The sequence below is a fragment of the Pholis gunnellus genome (assembly GCF_910591455.1).
Source record: "Pholis gunnellus genome assembly, chromosome: 14".
NCBI lineage: Eukaryota > Metazoa > Chordata > Actinopteri > Perciformes > Pholidae > Pholis > Pholis gunnellus.
This window is the reverse complement of record NC_136541.1, coordinates 1,868,191-1,891,142: the sequence shown is the minus strand read 5'-3', so window position 1 is coordinate 1,891,142 and position 22,952 is coordinate 1,868,191. Positions and strand designations below refer to the sequence as shown.

Below are 22,952 nucleotides of genomic sequence, written 5' to 3'. Positions count from 1 at the left end.
GTTTGACAAAGTCATATGAGGAATGCCGTAGAAAATAAATGAAAAGTCAAAGTATGACGTTGAAGTCCTAGTATAATGTCATGAATATAAATAAATCATAAGCAGTACGTCATCAGTCGATATGTTTTTGTTATTCGTCCGGTTAACTTTTCACACGACACCGTTATGACAGAGAAGCATCTCCGATATAAACGTTCAGTCTTTCGAGCAGAAATCTGTCGACGTCTCAAACTCTCTGCAGGAAGAAACTCGGAGCGGTGAAGGAACACGAGTCCACGATCTGAACTCCAGGAGAGAAGAAGAATAAGGACGACAAGTGGAAACACAACAACTTGTTGATACATTTATTTCCTCCATGTTAGCACATAGAATATATTTATATACATATTGCTAGCTAAAGCATAAAAAAAAAGAGAAACGTCCGGAGCATAGAAAATGTGAAGCCACGATGAAGAGTTTACATATGAACAGAGGCAGCGCACACGACACACGGGTTCATTCCAGCTGGAAGCACACAACGACTCCGTGAGTTCAAGCAGGATCTCAGTACTCACGTGGTACTATGTACTGTAATACTGTGGAGTACTATGTACTACGACACTGCGGAGTAGCGTGTACTGTAATACTGTGGAATAAGAACAGTGGAAGGTCCGGTTATGGGCGACGGTCCGATCGATTACTCAACGTTTTCAAGCAAAACGGCTTCAAAAGATTTAAAACTCGACTGAAGTTCCAGAACTGAAAAGAAGGTCATTGTCATATTGCTTTACTCTGAGGGAGAGCAGCCGGGTCTTCTTCTGTAGCACATGAAGAGGAACAGAACACACACACACACACACACCTTTACTCATGCAGATACTAAAGAATAAGAACGTACAGACTGGAATGACATCAAAGACGCTTCACACTGAAATCTCTCTTTCTTTACGGCTGGATGGACGAATATAAAAACAGTGAAAAGAAATAAAAGGTCAAATGTGTCAGTTTGGGGAGAACATACAATGTATTATTAGTTTGGCTTTCAACGTGACATATTGTTAAAATAAAGAGAAATGAAAGGAGGACGAGCTGACGTGATTAACGGTTGTACACTGTACAAAACTAGAACTAACAGTCATCCAGATCACTGTGAACACAACGCAAATTGAATATTCGTGAATACATTTACAATGTACACATAATATGAAGCAGGAAGAACATTTATTTACATGTAGTGCAATGATGAGGAGGAGGAGGAGGACTGTGGTGAAGAACAAGAGAACATTAAAAGAACTCTTTTCCAGAAATCAAGACTTAAATGTGAAGCCGCTGGATAAGAAGAGAGACGCTCACACTGTACAGCAACATGTTACATCTTAAAGTGATACACTTAAATGAGTTCCCAAAGAAAGACTCCGCAACGAGCACGTGAGACCTTTTAAGTTTTTAAAGTCTGGAACAGCAGTTACCGTAAATCCTCTAATAGTGGACAGTTTTCAAACCATAATCATCTTTACGCTGTTATCAAAGCCTGATGCAGCTTCTTATTCTGGGCCACTGGGTGTCGAAAACTACAGAAAACACACACACGCGCACACACACACACACACACATACACTGTATGTTGGATTAGGTCATAAACCACCAAAACAACAACATTGTGTTCGTGCGTCTCTCAATACCGCCTGACTTCCTGTCTGTGACTCTCTGCTCCGAGCACTTTGGTTCCTACTGAAGCTGGAGCGGAGAGTCACAGACAGGAAGTCGGGCGGTATTGAGAGACGCACGAACACAATGTTGTTTTTTAAATAGGATTTGATGAGATAAATCAAAATATGGAATATTATCAGCCGTCGCTTTCGGCTGCTGTTTATGAAACTCTTCAGATTTCCCAATGAAAACATTCCGACATAGAACAACGTCACACAAATACTGGAAAATAAAACCAAGAACATTAAGAAAATGTATCAACAGCTGTTGATAAGAAATGAATCAAACAAACAATAATATTTGCTTCTCAAAACGTGAGAATTCTGTTTGATGTCGACGTAAATTGAACATTATTTGGTGTTTAACGGACAAATCAAGTCATTTGAAGATCCTTTCCAATACTTTAACAGTAAAGATGTAAATAACATAATGAATATTATATAGTGATATATATATATATATATATATACCATCAATCATCAGTTGCAGCCCTAACGCGACACGTATTGTATCGTTTCCTGTTGGTACAAAACGTTGAATCCTGAGGATTCATTGTGTAATAACTGGAAAACAGTATTCCAAGACAAGTATAAAGTACACACTAGATTCATATAGTATGTAGTACATAATTGAGAGTACTACCTACATAAATATATCAGGTTAAAAAGTATTAAGTCATTGAAAAACACTTTGATGTATTGCATTAAGTCCTGTTGAATCGAGGAGTAACATGAATAATTGTTTCACCGGGTCAATTATTATGCAGTACATGTTGTACAAGTACTATGTAGTACTGTAGTGTGGTACTTGCACCTGAAGCGTTGACGTTTTAAAGTGTAATTCACAGACCGTAGGGATGAAAGTCTCATCTTTAGTGGAGATGAATGAAAACGGTTCCTGCCCACTATGTAGAGAATTTACGGTATTTTATTTGTCACATGTTAAAAGAAGCACAAACCGATTAAACAGCAACATGTGCGCAGAAGAAACAGAGCAACCGAATCATTCAGTCAACCAACTTTAAAAGTGTCACGCTGCTCACAGAAAACCCCAAAACCGGCAATTTGATCGCCACTTTAAGAAAAAGAAAGAAGTTTCAAAAGCACCATATTTACACACCACTCAACATCTAGTGCAGGAAGCGAGAGAACAGTTTGATCATTCACATTTGCATAATGTTTTATATTGGTCCATCCATCGTCACTGTTTATTAAAACACCAGCGAGCTTCTGCTCGGTTTTTTTTTGTTTGTTTTTGTTTTACCGTAATGAAAGTAAAAGAAGACAAAACCATGAAACCATCAACATGCATGTCGCCTCACGGGGAGCAAGAGAATGACCGACGAGAGAGAAACCACAGCGGACGCAGTGAAAGAGTCGCTTTAGAAACGTACGGGAGCGCTGAGAGGCGTCCGCCTTCGTTTCCGACTGAACAACACGTGGAAGGAAGGTTTAGCCCGGATAATCTCTCTAAACTCTATTTTAATTCATTCTTTCATCTGAAAGGTTCGTTTTGTTGTTGTAATACTCGTTGCGGCCACAAGAGGCTGAACATCAGAGATGTTGTGTAAAGACAACATGAACGCTATTTCTCCCCATTTAGAACATGGAGTAGTGCTGCACGTCTGCCTCTAGTGGCCAGAGTGAGTATCACAACCACATCCAGCTGTTCCACAGACAGACAGCTGAGCCTGTCAACAGCTGTTCTGACTTCATAATGCAGAGACAATCATCATAAATCAGACCTAACAGACGGATCGCCACATATTTTAGTTGCTCACTTGCCTCCCAAAGCTCCCGTAAAAATAATACCGACAAAAGCATGAGAAAATATATATTTAGTTATTTTAAGGTTGCAGGACGACTCGCCAGATGTCTTCAGCTCGGTTCAACAAAATGTCTCGTGTGTGTTTTTTTGGCAATATTACAAACATTTGGGTTAAGAAAACAAAAAGAAAGAAAGAAGGTGTAGAAACAGTCAAATCATGGAACGTCTCTAAGATCCAGCTCAGGAAAGATCGCTCAACATTTCCTCAATTTAGAACCAATTAGAAGCTTTTCTCTTCTTTTTTTTAAATATCGGATTCATAAAAACTAGTCTATTAAGAAAGGAGCCCCAGAATGTGCATAATAATGTTATCGTTATAATAATAATACACGGAAGATGTATTTAGCCGACTTCTCTTCACGGACCCTGTTCCCAGTAAGTGACTCGAGGACGATATGATTTTAGGTAGAAACGATAATCGGTGCTACTCACCGCAATACTTTAATAAAAAAAAAACTAAAGAAACAACCAACACGGTGAGACGCGTCGTCCACAATATCGGTGCAGTTTTTTTGTCATTTTTTAAATGTTTTCTCTATGAAAGCGGCGCTCGTTCGATGCAGCAACAGGACTCGCGGTGGGTCTGAGTTGTACGATTGACGGCGTGTATTTGTTGCATTTTACAGTAAGAAAAAGTGGATTATTTAAAAATTCGGGTAATAAAATGTATTCAGTTAACGCTCATCTGTTACTACACACTTAAATAACACAATCTCTGACACAAGCTCAAAGGTAGCACTTCAGTAAAGACAAAATAAAGAAAAAAAAACACAAAAATCATACCGGAACTCTGCATCCGAGTTCACGATTCAGAGAAGAAGAAGAAAAACGATAATATAGAAATCAATACAATGGGTATATTAAATAATAGAAACAAAAGGAAAACAAAAAAAAAGTAACAAATTGCTCTTTTCACGCAGAAAACGTCGGGTCCACAAAGTTTTCAGGAAGGCCGGTAGAGAAGCAGGAGGGAAGTGTGTGTGTGTGTGTGTGTGTGTGTGTGTGTGTGTGTGTGTGTGTGTGTGTGTGTGTGTGTGTGTGTGTGTGTTTTGTAGACACTGACTGACAGGAGGAGGAGAGGGCGAGAGCCAATGGCGTGCTGTGTAAGGTCAAAAGAGGGGGAGGGGCGGGGGGCGGGGCTTGTTCATCTCTTCCTGCGGCAGGTTCGTTTGTGGTCGGCGTGCCAGTGCTCCTGCTGACACTTGATGGAGCAGTACGAGGTGTTCCAGCAGCAGTGATACATGGCCTCCTCCTCACAGTTATAACACTGCAAACAACAACAACAACAACAACAACAACAACACTCACGATGAACCAACAGTGATGATTAAAAACAGGAGCCCTGATTAAACGAGCTGCAGCCTCATGATGACACATCACCGACAGAAATATTCTTTAAACACAAACATCAGAACTCACCCACTGCTTCTTCTTGGTCTGGGAGACCAGCTGCTTGTTCTGGGCCACCACCTTCTTCACCTCCTCCACCAGCTCCTCTTTACACTTCTCCTTCACCTGCTTACACTTGCGCTCCATCTCCGCCTGAGCTCCGGCCACCGCCTTGCTCACCGCCTGGCGCTTCTCCTCTTCCATCTCCGCACGGAGCTGAAGGGGGAAGACAGAGAGACTCCTTAAGAACTGAAGACCCTCTCACAGATATGCAGACCTCCTCCTCCTCCTCCTCCTCCTCCTCCTCCTCCTCCTCCTCCTCCTCGATCGTCCAGCACCAACCTTCTCCAGCGCCTCTCTGACGACCCTCTCCGTCTCCCTCTTGTTGTCGGCCTTCATCATCTCCTTGACGTCGTTGAAGACCTTGGTGTACTTCTCGTGGCACATGTTCTGGCAGGCGCCGTCGCTGCTGGTCTGGGTGCCGCGGTGCAGCGTGCGCGGCGACCCGCCGCCGGCCTTCTTGGTCTGCGTGGACACCGACAGCCTCTCGGGCTGCTGGGGCGCCGAGGACACCGGGATCTCCTGGCTGGAGCTCACCGCCTCCATCTCGGGCTCCGGGTCCTGGTGGAGAGACGAGCATTGGAGCACAGACTGAAAAAGTCAAGTAAATGACAGAGAAGGACACGTTCTTTAGAAACACCGACGCACAACACGCCGCTCTGTGCTGTACTCGGTTCTCATCGGTCGATTACATCGTCCAGCGATCTGTTGTTGTTTTTAAAGCGGAGTTCTGATCCGAATACAGCGGAAGGACAAAGATCTAACGCTGCAATAAGCTGCGAGATAAGACGTATATTTATCTAACAGACATCCTGACTGTGTGTGCGTGTGTGGAGACGATCTCACTCACACTGACTTCTTCTTTGGGCTCCACCATCTGAGATCGACGGCTTTTCTTGGCCTTGGGCTCCAGACTGCCTTTGAGCTGGAAACACAGGAAGACAAATAAATATTTATTTATTTATTAAATACATTTTGTTAAAATGTTAAAAATATCCTGACGGTTTTCCTTCCTTTTTCCAATTCAGACTAAAACTATTAAACGGAAATTAATTTGAAGCATTTTACTCAATAATTAGAAGAGAAACAAGAAAATAAAAACTATTTTAAAACGGTAAACAAGAAGCGTTTCATTATTTGTATGTTTGATGATGTGGAACCGTGAACATAAAGAACATTAAATATCTCTGAATGAAAGAGATGATCACAGAACTCAAAAACCTAAGACGACATTTAAAGTTTAAACACATTTTAACGCGGTTGTTGCTGTTTATTTGTTATCAGCGTGTCTTTGCAGAAACAACATTATTATTAATATTAGATGATAAAACACCTTCTGCTCAGCTCAACAGTAGAATATGTTTTTATTTTCTGCTAATCCCCACAAACGCTTTCTATTTCTACTTTAGTATTAAATGTTATTTACTAAATTACTAAAAATGTATTTAAGAAAATAAATAAAAACAACTTGTGGACCAGATTAAATATGTTGTACTGCGTTCAGCCACCAGGTGGCAGAGTTTGCTGTTTCTCATTTCTGTTCCTTTTAATCCATTTCCTCCAAAGCCATGAATAACTTTAGTACAGATGAGTTTGAACTGTTGGCTTTGTGTTTGTGATTAAACAGTTTAAACTGATTTTAAATCTCTGACTAAATGTGACAAACTGCAGCAAACGAGGACTTTGCAACAATCCACAGGTCAATTTTGTCTCATGAAGAAACAGAGAGACGCTCGTGTTCCCGTCCTGCATCACTTACGTTCACGGTTTGTCAAATAGAGCACGGCAATATTAAAAGAGGAGTAAACTGAACTGACCCCACGTACTTGTCGGACCTGCTCGTTGCTGGTGGAGGAGATGCTGGACTCGGCTTCGTCCGTCCTCTCCAGCCTGTCCGTCCTCCCGCCGCCCTCCTGCTGCTGCTGCTGACTCTGACTCTGGTTCTGACTCTGACTCTGGTTCTGGTTCTGACTCTGGTTCTGACTCTGGTTCTGCTGCAGAGGCGGTAGTGACGGCATGCTGCTCTCCTCCATCTTTGTTTTCCAGAAGCGGCCCTCTCGCAGGAAGCGCTGGTAGAGCTCCATCTCCTCGCACGCCTTCTTCCAGCCGCTGCTGCGCTTCACCTGCAGCTGCTGGATGCTCACCTTGATGTCCTGGATGTTGTCGGCGGGGATCCACGCTCTGTGAGAGGACAGGGAGGAAAAACAGTGCTCGAGATTTACCACGCAGCACTGCACCTTTTTCATTCGTTTCGGTCCATTTTAACCGTGTTTGCGTCTGTTTTGGATGAACGAATGAATGAATGAATGAATGGTGTGAGAACAGAGACCATCATCTGGAGTGTTCTGGGAAAGAAGTAATACAAAACAAAATTGTCCTCTCGTAACAAGGAGATCATCCGTCTCAACCTGAGGTGTTGAAGTTCAGCCCAAAGCGACAGAAAGCTGTGTTACTGTGACGTCCTAACCTCTGGTGCTGGTGGCCAAAGAAGCGCACGTCCACCTGGCTTTCATCCCTCTGAAGGACTTTAGCCGGCCAGTAGCCAAATCCCTTCATCTTGGCCCACACCAGGTCATGGTTGGGTGTCTGCCGAGGCAACACACACACACACACACACACACACAGACACACACACACACACACACACTTAGAGAGACCTCACAGACCAAAGACAACACCGAGCCAAACTCAGGCACACTTCACTTTGTGGTGGGTTGACTTTAGTGGCAAAACTTCCTGCTTGGTTGTTATTTCTGTATTAAGCATTATCATCATATTATCATATTAAAGTCTGTTACGCATCGTTTGATGACGAGGAGCAGCAGCGTTATTCACATTTTTAGATCTTTAGTCTAAAAATGGTCAGAAAGAACTAAAAATAAATGGTTTGATTTTGTGCTTTTTTTCCTAACTGCTGGCATTAATAAGCGTATGAACATAACGCTGCTGCCGGTAAAGACACAGAAACAGCTGCAGATAGATGTGTGTGTGTGTGTGTGTGGTGAGGAGGGCAGCTTGTACTCACACAGGGGTAACAGAACCAGTTGTCTGGCCGGGCGTTGGACAAGTAGAAACAGGTCTTACACAACAGCAGCTCGTTCAACTGGAAGAGAAGAAGAAGAAGAAGAAGAGAAGGAACGAGGGAGAAAGAAAGAAGAGTTTAACAACTCTGGACTCCTCACGAACATAAAGATCAACACTGATGAGCTGTTAACGTAGATACATGAAGCAGCCGTACCTCGTGACACGTGTCGCTGAAGAGCAGCCGTGCGATCTCCGCCTGGTCGCTGTGAACTGAAAGAAACAAATTAAACCTCTTAAAGTAAATGTTTGAAGACACATTATCGATAAACGTTTAATAATATTTTACGCACCGTGGGGTCTCGTGTCTCGTTACTTCTTTCTTTGATCAGATTGAATCGTAAAAATTGCCCAATTTATGAATCATTTCAATGAATTCTTGTACAAAAGCTTCTGTTTAGACAACATTCAACTTTTGACATTGAAATAAATATATATATTATTATTATTATTATTATGTGTAGAAGTAGATCCCGTGGCTACTTTGGATCTAAACATGTTCAATAACTCCAGAGCGTCGTAAAGTCCAAAAGTTATGATTATTGAAAAAAGATTCACAAAGTACATCTTTTATCAAAACGTTTAGCGTTTCAAGAACATCATTTCACTGTGGATTTTATTTGAGGACTTTACTTTATGACGTTGAAATAAAATATATAAACCTCAATATAACGACGACCTGAAGCCCAGCGGGCAGCACGGTGACTCACCTCCATACAAGATGGCCGTGTTGTGAACAATCAGCTGAGCGTCAGCTTTGAACTCCTCAAAGTTCTTATACTTTCCTTCAGACAGGTTCTGAGAGAGAGAGGGAGAGAGGGAGAGACAGAGAGAGAGAGAGAGAGAAAGAGAGAGATAAAGAGAGAGAGAGAGAGTCAAACATACAGAAAGAGAGAGAGGGAGTTGGTCAGACGGAGGAGACAAAGGAGTCTATTGACATGCTGAGCGTGTTGTTGGCTGACATGTGGTCCAGCAGAGGGCAGCAGACTTCTCATCACTCTCAGGTCTGATGAAGCTCCAGTGTGTCTGCATGAGATGCTCCACTGACCGCAGCCTCACACAGTATCGTGAGACTTTATGCGACATATTTAATGTTCACCACAAGTAAACATCAATCAATCCACGTAGAAATAAAAGATGCTTCTTATGACTCCACAACTCGCCTGAGAATCTTTACATTTGTAACTGTTAACTAGAAAGAGTGAGCTGGGATGTTTAAATCAAACAGGAAGAGCTAAAAGCACAGGCTCAACAATCAACAGGGTCAACATTCACGATGAGAATAAATAGAGTAGACGGTGAGTGATGACGGGCGTTTGGTGGCGGTTTACCTCGTGGATGTTTGAGACTTCCAGCGCGGTGTGGATCAGCCGTTTGTACATGGGATGTTTAGTGTCTTTGCCTTTCTTGTTCAGGTCCACCGCCTGCAGACGCAGAGGAGGGATAATGATTTAATACCACGTCATGGAAGAGGAGGAAGAGGGAGGACGGGGGGAGTAATGAGGCAGGGACACATGCAGGCAACATGGAGGCTGACTGATGAGATGTGATACCTTTTTATTTTTTAATGGTGCGGTGGGATGAAGGGAGACAGGAAGGGGAGAAGGAGAGAGGAGGGGAGGAAAAGTAATGAGATTAATCAGAACTTTAATAGAGTGGAGGTTGGAGAGGGAGGGGGTGGAGGAGATGGATATTATGTTCCTAATGGGGGGGTGAGGGTTATTGTGGGTACTTATACACACACACACACACAATAAAGACATGGTTGTTCTCACCCTCTCCTTCATACGCTGCACGATGAAACGCAGGTATCTGCTCATCTCCTGTTTGTTCAGGTTCTTCTTTTTACTGCCCTGCAGGACAGAGAGGAGGGAAGCTGAGATCAGGTCTGACCTGGAACCCAAATGCTCCAAAACACAGTTAAAATGTGTATTCATGATGGCCCAGTGCAACGTCCTCAAACACACCAGACATACACAAAGGACCCGGTAGAAGAGAAGTGAAAAGAGGAACCAGTGAACAAAGACAACGAGAGCTACACATGATCAACAATCTGTTGGCGTACAGCGTACAGGGACACCAGATGGTAAATATTAGCTCCTTTCTAGCACAGACATTGGTTTAAATGACAAATATTGACAACGCCAACACGTTTTATTTTTTTGTGTCTCGGCAAAAAACAGATTTCTTAAATGTCTTTGCTCTTCCTCAGGCCGGGAGAGAAAAGAGAAAACAGTCGACTCAGCAAGATTTCTGCAAGAGAAACGTGACGTATTTGTCTCTGTAGGATTATTACATAAGAGCATAATGAAGACTTCAAAGCATCGCTGTAGCGGCGGCGTGGACGAACACATTTAAATCCAAAATAACTCGGATCGTTAGGCTGCAGTTTGAAATATCACTGGTTTATCTTAAAGATGCCAGCTTTGGTTTAAAACATGATTACTAACTAGCTGTAAGTAAATGTCAAACCTTCCCCCATTGTTATTGTTTTAATGGTGTTTTTCACATTGGATTAAACCGTGTTTAGCACATATAGATGAAGCGTGTCGTCTCATGAATCATCGCTAATTTCTTCGCCGATATGCAAACGCGACAGCTAACCTCTCCCCACATTCTGACCTAAAACTAACCTCAACTCTGAAGTAATGAAGGCCTCACGAACTGCCTTTCCTTTCCCACAAAAAACATGCTCATAAATCCTGAAAGAAGACCCGAGGACACACACACACTTCCTCCCGTGCGACCACCTACCCTGCAGACGACACACTGCCAGTGGGATCCCGCGTCTCTGGGCTTGAACTCGTCCGACAGACACTTGAGGTGATAAACCCGGAAGCAGTTGTCGCACGAGAGGACGTCGCCCGGCAGGTGACACTCGAAGCAGTACCAGTCGTGGCTCTCCGCCTCCCACTCCTGCAAAGGGGGAAGACACGGCAGAGCACAAAGTCTGGGTGGGACAACCTTCTCCGTCCTCGGTTGTTTAATTAAAACTTAGCTCTGATCGGACTCCTGGGAGTTTCAGGTTCCATGAAACACAAGATCGAGATGCTGAAACCTGAGGTGGTTAAATGTCTACATGTGTTGTATGATCAGTGATGCTCTGTGCCAGGTTACGTTTAAGCTGAATAGAAAGAACATTGGCTGGGCTTCCTGTTAAAATTGGCTGCAAGGTTTACAACAAATTGTCCAAAACGCACCGATCCAACGAACCCTGGTTCTGCATCATAATATACAGACCATGAAAAAAGAGAAGAATTCGAATATGTGAATATGGAACTGACGCCGGTGTAGTATTCAACGAAGGGAAAGTTAAAAACCACGCTGGCCGCAGCAACAACAGCAGGTGTTGGTAGCACGGAGTTCACAGCAACGAGAGGTCACCGAACCAGCTGAGAAGATCTGGACGAGAAATAAAACTCCTTTTATGATAATAAGCTTTTACAGGGAAGAGACTCGCCTGTTTTCTCTTCTCGCGGAGCAAACAAACAAAAGGAATCTGGACCGAGTTGCCCCTCGAGTGTGAATACGTGGAAGTGTATTCCTGCCAAAAACGCTGCTTTGATAAAAAACACACATCCAGTGAATCCTTTCCAGGAATAAATCTAATTCTACAAAGTAGGTAATGATTGAGTGCCACAGGGAAGACGTACATCAACACAACATGTAGTTATGTGTACCGAGGACATGTTTGTGCATGTACCGCATCCATAAGTACACGTTGTACAAATACATAAAGACTTGTTAAAAGACGTGTTACTTCTGTGGTGAGTTGTTGGTTAACGTTAGCGCCGGGTATCAAACCTCAAAACATGTGAGCTCCAGACCACAGAGGGCGGCTGAAGCAGTTTGTCCCGTACGAAGCATCGGCGTCTGCTTCTTTAAGGAAACGTTATTGTACAGATACAGATGTTTTATTCCATCTGAAAACTGGTTTTATTTATTTTGAAAAAATGATTAAATCGTGATGAATATCGGTGATCTTAATATTAATCAAAAACTAATCGTGAGCTTATCATTTGGGCCATAAGTGTGCATCCCTGAATAAACACGTCGCAGTAGTCGTGGTTCAAGGGAAGGGCACAGAGACGGTGGATTTATCTTTCTCTAGCTATTCATACTTCCTGTCAAGAGTCCAACTCCTCCCACTCACAGTCTGGAGCGCCTCGGTAGGGGAGAAGCAGGAGAGTCGTGACAAAGTGCCGCTCAATTAAAGCACAAAACAAATCCCCAAAAAACTCTTGACTCCATGTGTGTGTGTGTGCTGTATGTTCAGATCGAGCAGGAGGTGGTTTTGATCACAGAACATCTAATCAATGAATTGATTTGTCGATTGACAGAAATTGAATCAACAACAAAACAAATGTGTTTCCAGCTCCTAAAAAGTCAAAGATTTGCTGCTTTATATCATTGCAAATATAAAATCTACAAACAATTTAAAAATATCGACGACAGCTTTGAGAAGTTGTGATGACTCGTTTTTTTTACAGCTTTCTAGGATTTTATACACTAAATTGATGATACACAAAAATGATTCATCAATAAGATATATGTCCATTAGCTGCAGCCGTAATATAATAAATATATCAATCAATATTTGGGAAGAAAGAAGTCCATGAAGGACGGATATTTCAACAATTAAAGCCCATCGAGGTGTGAATACACTGAAAATGCATCCACAGACTCGTCGCCCACACACACACACACTTGACGACAGAGAAACGTCCCTCGTGTTCTGTCGAATGTCAAGAGGCTCTTCACTGATGAGAGACGAGTGGCTTCTAAAAGAGCAGAGCTCTCTGAGCCAAGGACACCGTGTCTGTGGTTCCACGGCAAAGTGAGGAACAACAAGGACACGGTGTCTGTGGTTCCACGGCAGACACGCGTCTGTGGTTCCACGGCAAAGTGAGGAACCACAGGAGCCCGGAGAGAACTGGGCCCTGAGCAAAAACGTGGCAATAAAAAAATATAACATAAGACTGTAACTAAAGTGAGATATTCAGGGGTTGGATGGTGATAGAGGACGAGTTGAGGCAGCTAGAGGGTTGTCTGCTGCCTTCAGCCGTCTCTCTCCTGCTCTCTCCTGCTCTGGTTAACAGCGCTGCACTGGCCCGAGTCAAGCTGGGACACGCCGGAGAGAAGCTGAGAGAAGCCGAGAGAAGCTGAGCAGCAGGGTTCAGCTTCCTCAGAACCCTGACACGGCCCTCTACCCACTTATTAACAAGTTAGCAAATGTTTGTTTCTCCTAAAAAAAATCTTTTTACAGCTATTTCTTGACTGCATTTCACGATTTTTGCTGATGTTCACACGATGAGGCCAACAGTTGTCAGTCAAAGACGCAACGGGCAAAAACATCGTTTTTCATGCACTTTTTGTAGATAAGTAGCGAGCACATATTTCATCACTGATCACTCAAACAAGAGATTTAACCACGTCGATGGACTTTCATGTCATTTTAAAATAGCCTACAACTTTTAAACAAACGGTATGTTATGTGTTATAAATGTTTGTTGTAAATTGTTGTGTTATTTAAGACTTTCTGCAACCTGCATAAAAAGATTCACTCACTTCAGTGCAGAGCGGCTTCCTCACAGAATGGTGTTAGTTGAGGAGGAGGAGGGGGACAGAAACATGAAGGCATTTATATGAGGTAACAAACCCTGAATTTGGTAAGAACAAAGCAGCCCTTACCTTGTGTCCCTCTGCTTTCGGATCCTGTGATTGCAAATGATTGAAAAGATCAGTGTTTAGAAGTCCTGCTGCTAACACAGACAAACACCTGAGCTACGCTGGTTAACGGGTTTTATACGTACATGTAAGTATGTATTTAATAGGAAGCTGGATATTCCAAGTGGGAAGATTACGACCGCCGAGTTGTCTTGAATGGTACTGGTATAAATAATACAAAATATGATGCAACGACCCCTTTTTTTAAAATGTTTTATAGGTTCCTTGTTGCGGTGCGTGTCAGTGACATCAGCTGACAGGAAGTAAACATGTACCCAAGCTGTTGCAGAGCAATGCAATTATATTTAAAACGGTATACATACTTATATTATTCTAATTCAAATCCCATCCATTACTTCTGTTTGTCCTGCATGATGCTTCTACTGACGATGCTCTTGTAGTTTAATGGGTAACGCCTGACCGATACTGCCATGGTGTTAAAAATCACTGTGATTAAAGCGGCTACACGTTAGAGCCACTGGCACGGTAATACATTAAGTGCTATTTGCATTACACACGGCGGACGGCATGAGGATTCTCCTCGGGTAGAGCTACACTACCGAGGCACAGACTCTGTTAGAACGGTGTTCACACTGTGGACTTCCAGTGACTTCTTGAAAAATGTTGCTCACAATGTCAACGCACAGACTCCCACCACGTAAATATCGGACATACAAAGGATGAATCTGCTTGTTTTTGGTAATCTAGAATGACGGATTAAATGTTGCTAAACGTACCATCTCCTCCCCGGGCAGCCAGTATCCTTCCTGCTCGATGCCGGCCTTGGAGCCTTTGCAGCCAACGGTCAGGGTCTCCACCACCAGGCCGTCCTTCACCGCCAAGCTCAGCTGCCTGGCAGTCTCCTTCGGGTGCATGCCAAACACACGGCTCAGGTACCTGTGCAGGTTGAGAAGTTATTCAGCTACGTTCGTAACGTATGGTAGTCATTCGTCATAACAGTTTACATTCAAACGGTTGCTCAAGACTCTTCAACACAGTCTCACGGGAGGTTGTGAAATAGTCACGAAATGCAATCTGTTGGTTTTATGTACAGGGACACAAATTGTCAATTTTTTTGTGGGGAAAAAAATGTGAACATTACTTTAAAAACTAAAGTTAAGTGAAGACAACAAAACCACTTAGTTAGGTTAAGAAAAAAACATCATGGTTGGCCTTAAAATAACTACGTACACGAAGGTTTAGGCAACAAAACCACAAACAGTTAAGTTTAAGCAACAAAACCACAAACACTTAAGTTTAGGCAACAAAACCACCAACAGTTAAGTTTAGGCAACAAAACCACCAACAGTTAAGTTTAGGCAACAAAACCACCAACAGTTAAGTTTAAGCAACAAAACTACAAACACTTAAGTTTAGGCAACAAAACTACAAACAGTTAACTTTAGGCAACAAAACCACCAACAGTTAAGTTTAGGCAACAAAACTACAAACAGTTAAGTTTAGGCAACAAAACCACTTAGTTAGGTTAAGAAAAAAACATCATGGTTGGCCTTAAAATAACTACGTACACGAAGGTTTAGGCAACAAAACCACCAACAGTTAAGTTTAAGCAACAAAACTACAAACACTTAAGTTTAGGCAACAAAACTACAAACAGTTAACTTTAGGCAACAAAACCACCAACAGTTAAGTTTAGGCAACAAAACCACAAACAGTTAAGTTTAGGCAACAAAACCACAAACAGTTAAGTTTAGGCAACAAAACCACCAACAGTTAAGTTTAGGCAACACTATTGATTAGAGATGTGATTTGAAACATGCGAGTCTTTCTCATCTGGTTTCTCCTCTAACGCGATGCACCATTTAAAATCGTGTCCGGTTTGATTCCTGGCAGCGAACCTCTCTGCGGTCACGTATCCTCGGCTGTGGCAGAGAGCCAACGTACGAGCCGACACGGAGTCAGGTGAGAGTCTGTACTTACTGCAGAGGTGCAATGGAGAGGCCTGCAGAAGGTCTGTGAGGTGAACACCAGTCAGACTGGATTACTTCAAGCAAAGACGGTAAAACCAAGGCACCAAGGAGGCGAGACGAGAGGAAACAAAGGAAGGACTTTTCAATACATAAGACCGACTTTTCCATCTATGTCGGAGTTGAGATTCTTTTTTTTTTTTTTTAAATGAATGCATATTTCTGTGAGTTTTGTCTCCTTGTGGTTCATTTTCATGGATACAGTTCAGAGTTATTCTTTAGTATGTTGTGTTATTTTCCCTATTTCTTGACTGAGTGATCATTTTGACGATAGTAAAGTCAAACATACCATGAGTTACCATACCATGAGTTACCATACCAACAGTTAAGAAGGTGACCGGACGTCTTCATCACGCGAGAGAAGGTTACCGGACATCTTCATCACGCGAGAGAAGGTTATCGGACGTCTTCATCACGCAACATCTTCATCACGCGAGAGAAGGCTACTGTACATCTTCATCAAGCGAGAGACGGTTACCGGACATCTTCATCACGTGACAGAGCCGGCAGTTAATTTATTCGCTGACTTTAGTCTCCTCTATTTTCACTAAAAAACAAAACCACAACGCTTGTTTTTGGCAAAGTTAAGCTACAGTGTGACTGGATTTAGGGTGTGTGTGTGTGTGTGTGTGCTGCTGCTTACTGTTGCCATGACAACAGCCGCTTGCCGACAGGGTATATTGATTTGGCAGGCAGCCCCCCCCCCCCCCCCACAGGTGCTCGCCAACTTGTTTCATTTGGTCTCCGTTCCACCCGCAGACAGAATATTTGTCTCGAATTTGCATAGTTTTGAACAAAGTGAGGATCGTTTTCACGGATAACATTTAAAAAATAAAATGTTTAAAGCATCATGACCCCCCAAACCGGCTGTAGATGCTATACGGAGGTTCATTATAGGGCGTCAAAACTCCCAACACACATACATTAACAACAATTGGTTGGTCAATGGATTATTCATCAAGCAAAGATGACACAGTTCCAGCTTCTCCTTTACTGCTTCATAATATCTTTGGGTTATGTACGGGCAGTTACACCCAAGGAAATAGTGATAGCATTGTTTCGCTACTTCCTGTCATATTATAAACTAAATGATTGATTGATTATTCTAAAAATGTGCCAATAGACTGCTAATGAAAACAGACAGTTACTGCTCTACACATTTTGTATCTATAAACGATGTCTCGGTGAGTTATTCAGCTACCAATTCCTGAGTATAAATCTATAATTCCACATAAAAAGACATTTTTCAAACATAAGAAGCCTGTGAAATGATTCATATTACATAACGTGTCGGCATACGGCGGGTTCGAGTAATGACATGTTCGCTGTCTTTCTCCCCTCGGGTCATCACTGTGCAAATCACCTGGAACCCTTTGAATAGGGAGCTGTCAGGGAATACCTTGCTTAAGGACACGTAAGCAGAACAAACCATAAGAGTTTGTGTCGGTGAAAGATCCCTTCAAGACAAAAATTCCTCCAAAATGCCAGGATGCCGATTACTCAAACCCAACGTTCGCTACGCTTCTCGTTCTCCTGTCGCTTTATGTCGTACAACATGAAAATGGAAAAAAAGTAGTCATTGAGAAACTGTTTGCAGGGAGGTCTGTGGATTACGGCGAGTAAAGCGTAGTTTATACTCGACGTAGTGAAGCCGGCGCGAGGCGATCACTATTTACATGTCTGGAGAACTTACAAAGAAGGAAAGTTTGTTTTCAGAGGTCTTAAAAATCTACATTGGAGTATATAGTTTGCCAGCTAAATCAAATTGTTTACAAGATATTCAACTTTGCTTCTTTATTACGCATTTAATACGTAACTTGTTTCTTCACAGGGTTTGAATAATGGCAGTAAAGTATTCCATGAATATGAGATATTAGTTTACAGATGATTATAATCCCTCCTCATCATTGTGGAGGTTGGTTTATGACTTGTTGCCGGTTAAATCTACAGTCTACGAGCGTATCTGTGAGTTACACTCGTTGTCTTTTTGATTCTTCACATTTTGTTTCGGAGAATAATGCAACAAACAGCTCAACAGAGTATCCGTTCATGCCATTCACCTCATCTGTATTAGTCCGGTTGAATAAAGATATTTTAAAAACCTCAACATTAAATCAGAGACGGCTAGATCAGTGGGAATCTATGTGTTTTTTGTTATTTAGTTGAACCCATCTTTGGTCAACGTACACACATTCCATGACAGATACACATCATCATATCCGTCTTGTCTGTGATTTAACTTACTTGGAGATCCTGTCCATGTTTGCGATTTGTTTCTGGTTGCGGACGACCTCGATGGCCGCCCACACATACTGGACCACCTTGGGGTCCGCCAGCCTCTTCTTCACCACGCGTGACATGATTTCCTTATTCATCTTAACTGTGTGGACAACGGAAAAATAAATAAATCAGCAGATGTAATTGTGTTACCAAAATACAGACATGGGAGGGCACAGTACTACCAATTAAAGAATACCAGCGGTACTGTTTATATACTGGTGATGTAACAGCCGAGGTTGTGGCCTAAACAGGACAGCAGTGTCACTTGTGGTAGTAATATTGGTTGCGGTAGTAGTTGTGTTTCTTTGTAGGCAAATCTCGCTGCCCTGCAGGAGATCGTCCATAAGACCAATCAGTGTTGCCCAGAACGGTCCTACAAATGTGACCTCAAACAACGAACATGGTTTATAGTTAGAATTTAAAGAAACGGTGCTCGTTATTAATTTAGAGCGCACAAATAATCCACATATATCTCAACATGAATACGAAATATTGTTCTCACCACGAAGTCTGTAACAAGTCAAGATGCTTTAACGTGAACGTACGGATTTGTTTTATCAGCCGAGATCTGGTCAACTAATACGAACATTGTACAAATTATATTTTACAGGCAAATATAACGAGGACGAACTTTTCTTTACTAATTGAAAAAAAGAATCTTTAAAGACATTACTGACCGTTAAGCATGATGACGGAGGATTCGGCCATTTGACAGTTCGGCATTTCATACCTTACAAGAACTTTTGTCATTTTCCAAATATTCAGACTGCCTGCAATGCTGAACATCAAAATACGTCTTACATGTGCAACATGCACATTGAATAATCAAACCAATGTTCTTTGTGTTGCATTAAAAAGTCACCAAAACTACATTTTCATGAAATAATTCTTAAACCGTTTGCATATTGCATTTTATTGTAAACATGGTTTTAAAAAGTCAGATTTGAAAGAAATCTGGAGTTTTTGTGCCGTTGATTATTAGATGTAATATAGTTATAGATAGCACAAATACCCCAATATCGTAACATTATGAATCCACACAAGCATGGCAACGGTAATATTAACAACACAACAGTATAAACGCAATGCAGACAACAATATGTGTTCCGACATAAATTTAGAATCCTGCTAAAGCGTCCTATCCAAGCACCATTTATATAAACATGCATACATGTAAAGCCATATTCCCCCTGAAGAGCATTGATTACATATCAGACATAAATATACATCATGCCTTGTTGTCATTCAGAGGACATTCTTAAGAAGCCATTTCCAAACCATCAAAACAAATACAGCAGTGTGGTGCTGGACGCCCAGAACATGTCAGAGGGAATATGACTCTTAACAGACCTTCAAAAGGTTTGGAATAATACCGGCTGCCTCTTAACTGTGGTGAACAGGCCCGTTCTTCTCCGAATATCTTCAAATCCAATTTTATGCGGCCCTGCTCTTAACCACCCGTGAAACTTAAGATGTCACTTTCATAAATCGCAGCCAAAAGCGAACCGTAATAATGCCGGGAGCGTATATTTATGCAAAGGAGGATTTAGTGCACTTTGTGTGAGAAGAGGCTGCGACAGATGTCAGAGGAGGATGTTTCATCTCCACACTCTTCTCATCGGAGTACAAAGTGTGGTTCAGAGTGAAATAAAAATGTAAAAAAATGTAAGAAACATATTTGGTGTTGAGAGCAAATAAGCAAATCACGCAACGCGACTATCAACACAAAACAGGTGGTCACTGGCAGCAAACAGGCCACATATCTCATGTGGTCAGAGTGAAGGATTCTTGAGTTGGATCGTTGTGGGATAATCATCCTTTTGAACATAGTTTTTTTTATATATTCTTTTGCTCTTTTTGAGACTGGTACAGATTAGATCTGAGCCGGGTTTAAGTACACAGATGTAAGCCTGGTGCCTCTGATTTTAAAGTTACATGTTGGGCTCAACTCAAGCATTCATTGTCAACATCTGGGTTCCTTTAGGCCTAAATATGACTGAATTGTCTTATCTCTATTAGATGTGTTTAATGGTTAGAAATCGAATTGTTTCTTTCAGAATTTAACACATTATAAGATGAAACAGCAGGCTGGAAAAGTGCACAAATCGGGAAGAAGACAACACTTTTCAAACTGCAAATTCTGGATGTGCTAAATCAATCAATTCCGGTCACACTGAATGCAACAATGCTCTCCAGGAGGAAAAACAGATTTATTTTTTGCTACATTTTTGTCACTGTGAAGATAACGGCAACCGTGTACAAATTGTGATATTAACGTCAATGTGTACATTATACTACGCAGAACTAGGAGATGAGGTGGATCAACTTTTTTTTTATTATATATATCCATTTTGGTTTAAAAACGTCACAGCACTCTTGGTTGTGAGAGCAAAGGTGAGACATTGAAAAATCAGGTAGTTGAGCAGACTTCCCAGCGTCACAACACAGCAGCAAGGTGAGTAATGTGAGCGCCCCTATCCTGTGTCAAGGGCAGCAGGCGTGAAGGAGGGCCACCTGTGCCATGCTGCCATGATATCATGGCAACAGCGGCCTGCATGCATGCAACACAGCCACCTCTTGCAGCAGCAGCCTGCACCTCTGTCTCCAGAGAGCTCACACAAGACGATGACAGAACGGCGCCAACGAGCTCCCCAATCAATTAGGCAAGGTGTGAGACACCGGGGGGGCAATTAGGGAGACACGGGTTGAGAGGGTTTTGTGGCTCCCATGGGGGGGGGGAACAGTGAGACGACACAGCGCTGAAAAACAACCAACAGCTCCTCCAAACGTGTCTCCACATCAAGAACAATCCCTGATAGTTCCCGTATGAATTACATCAACCACGAGAGTCACACAGTGATGTTTTAGCTTGACTCCCGTTAGCCAGCTAGTAACGTTAGCTAACAGCATCCACGTTGACACTGACTGAGGAGACCAAATGGGCTTTTCTCTGCAAAATAATCTGGGTTATCACACTGTGGTTCAACACTTAACAACACATCTCGTTATTAACTGTCACAGTTAAAACCACTCGTAGATTTGGTAAACAAAGAGGGTTGGCCGTGGAAGGCCACGGGCTCTCGCTAACGTTACTTAGCATGCCAGCTAACGACCAAACCAAAGCATGTCAAGGCAAAATTGCCGATTTAATTCGCACTAAATAACTTAAACCAGACAATGCACATTGCTTATGTATATCATGAGAACATAAACCCCCCGAACAAGCACGTACAAGTAATGGTTGGTCTGTAGGTGAGTTAATTTTAGTTAGCGATGCTAGCATAAACTGTTACGTAGCTTACCTTTAGCTGGGTGGTTGGTAAACTTAAGCTAGATAACATTTACAATCAAAACGACAAAGCTAGTAGTATTCCGGGTACACCTGAAGCTCTGTCCGCCGTCACAAAAACTGCGAAACACAGTAAGCTAACTTAGCTACCTACTCGTTTGTTTTGGAGGGCGCCATGTTGGGAAAGGCAGCTAACGGCTAAGCTAACGGCGCTAGCTGCAGTGTTGTCACTGAGCGTGTGCCGTTAAAAACTCACCTTTGCTTACAGTGTCACCAACACACAGCTGCTGCAGGGAATCCGCGAAGCATCGAAGGCGAGGCGGCTCACATTAGTGTTGTTCCAGGCTGGTTGTTGAAGAGGCTATGGATGGTGGTTTTTGTGTCCAGCTGGCCACAGTACTGTGAAGGTAAACACAGACAACAGCGCCAACTGAGCCGGGCGGAGCTGGTGAGGGGAGAACTCTAGCGGTAGAATCCGGTACTGCAGCACACGCCGCTAAATTACTAAGTACTGCTATGGCGGCTGGAGTTAAGACCCGCCCAACTCCGCCTCTGATTGGCTAGTAAGTGTTGCTAAAAACTCTGTGCATTATAAATACACTGTGCAATACTACACTTATATTACAGTCTTTTATTTTGAAAAGAATTATTCTGTCTGTATATACTGTATAATATTGCAACTGTCTGTATATATAATATTTTAGTTATTGTGGATTTTTTACTTATTTTTATATTTAATATTATTTACTGTTTTATTATACATTTTACTATTCCTCTTGTTTGCACTATCCACTAGGCAAGGCACATAAAACCATTAAAAGCATCAACACGTAAGGCAAAAGAAAAGGAGATTTCAAAACAATTAAGAACATTCCTTGAAACATTAAAAACAGTCATTAAAACACTAAAAAGCAGTTTAAGATATAAAATACAGTAGTGAAATGCAGAAATGCAGGAAATTGATTAATATCCTTGCATGTGGTTCCATTAAAGGCAGCAGCAAACAGAAAAGTCTTCCACCTTGATTTAAAGGAGCTGAGGGTCTCAGCAGACCTGCAGCTTTCTGGGAGCCCTCACTATACTGCTGTAATCCTGTAGATGTCCCACTAATAAAGGATTATCTTATCTTATCTTGCGTTGGTTGGATTGGTTAGTGATACGGTTAAGAATATCAGGGTAAGCCAATCACAGGCAGAGTATGGCGGGGACATGCCTTGGCTGTATTAGCATTGGTAGTTTTGGGAAGGGTGTTATGCCTAAAGCCCTTTTACGTATCGGGGGCGTTTTTTCATTAATACTTACTATATTATGTACTTTTACTAAGTGAAAAGTGAAAATGTAAACTTTATTAGTCACCATGTACACACAGGTGCATACATGAAATCATAAACTGTGATGAGCACTGTTAATAAAGGCATCAACCAATCACGTTTGGTGGAACAGACATATTCAAAATATCGTGTTGGAATAACCAGAAATGTAATTGTCATTCTCTGTGTGTACATTGGGTGTCGCTGTATTGGGCTCAGGTATATATAGGTATAGTAATCACTGCTGTGATAGCTGCGATAGCTTTTGATTGTCAAAACAGTTTGCTGTCTTGCTCTAAATGGCGTGTTTGG

The 22,952-nt window shown here is 42.1% G+C and overlaps 1 protein-coding gene across 9 annotated transcripts; it reads right to left on the bottom strand.

Moving 5' to 3' along the window:
* Window positions 1–395: 395 nt before the first annotated feature.
* On the bottom strand, window positions 396–21,720 carry zmynd11 (zinc finger, MYND-type containing 11). 9 transcript variants are annotated; one of them, XM_079173057.1, is made up of 17 exons: window positions 21,587–21,720; window positions 18,006–18,141; window positions 14,511–14,670; window positions 13,738–13,761; window positions 13,615–13,629; window positions 10,801–10,962; window positions 9,822–9,899; window positions 9,378–9,470; window positions 8,757–8,844; window positions 8,204–8,259; window positions 7,991–8,068; window positions 7,433–7,551; window positions 6,783–7,146; window positions 5,816–5,890; window positions 5,248–5,556; window positions 4,936–5,121; window positions 396–4,783 (listed from the first exon to the last, which is right to left on the bottom strand). In XM_079173057.1, the coding sequence occupies exons 2-17, from the start codon at window positions 18,134–18,136 to the stop codon at window positions 4,661–4,663; spliced, it is 2,061 nt and encodes a 686-aa protein (XP_079029183.1). In that variant the 5' UTR covers window positions 18,137–18,141; window positions 21,587–21,720; the 3' UTR covers window positions 396–4,660. The 9 variants fall into 9 exon arrangements, with proteins under 9 accessions (XP_079029183.1, XP_079029187.1, XP_079029184.1 ...); XM_079173061.1 differs by having other exon boundaries at window positions 5,248–5,526; XM_079173058.1 differs by having other exon boundaries at window positions 6,792–7,146.
* Between the last annotated feature and the right edge of the window lie 1,232 nt (window positions 21,721–22,952).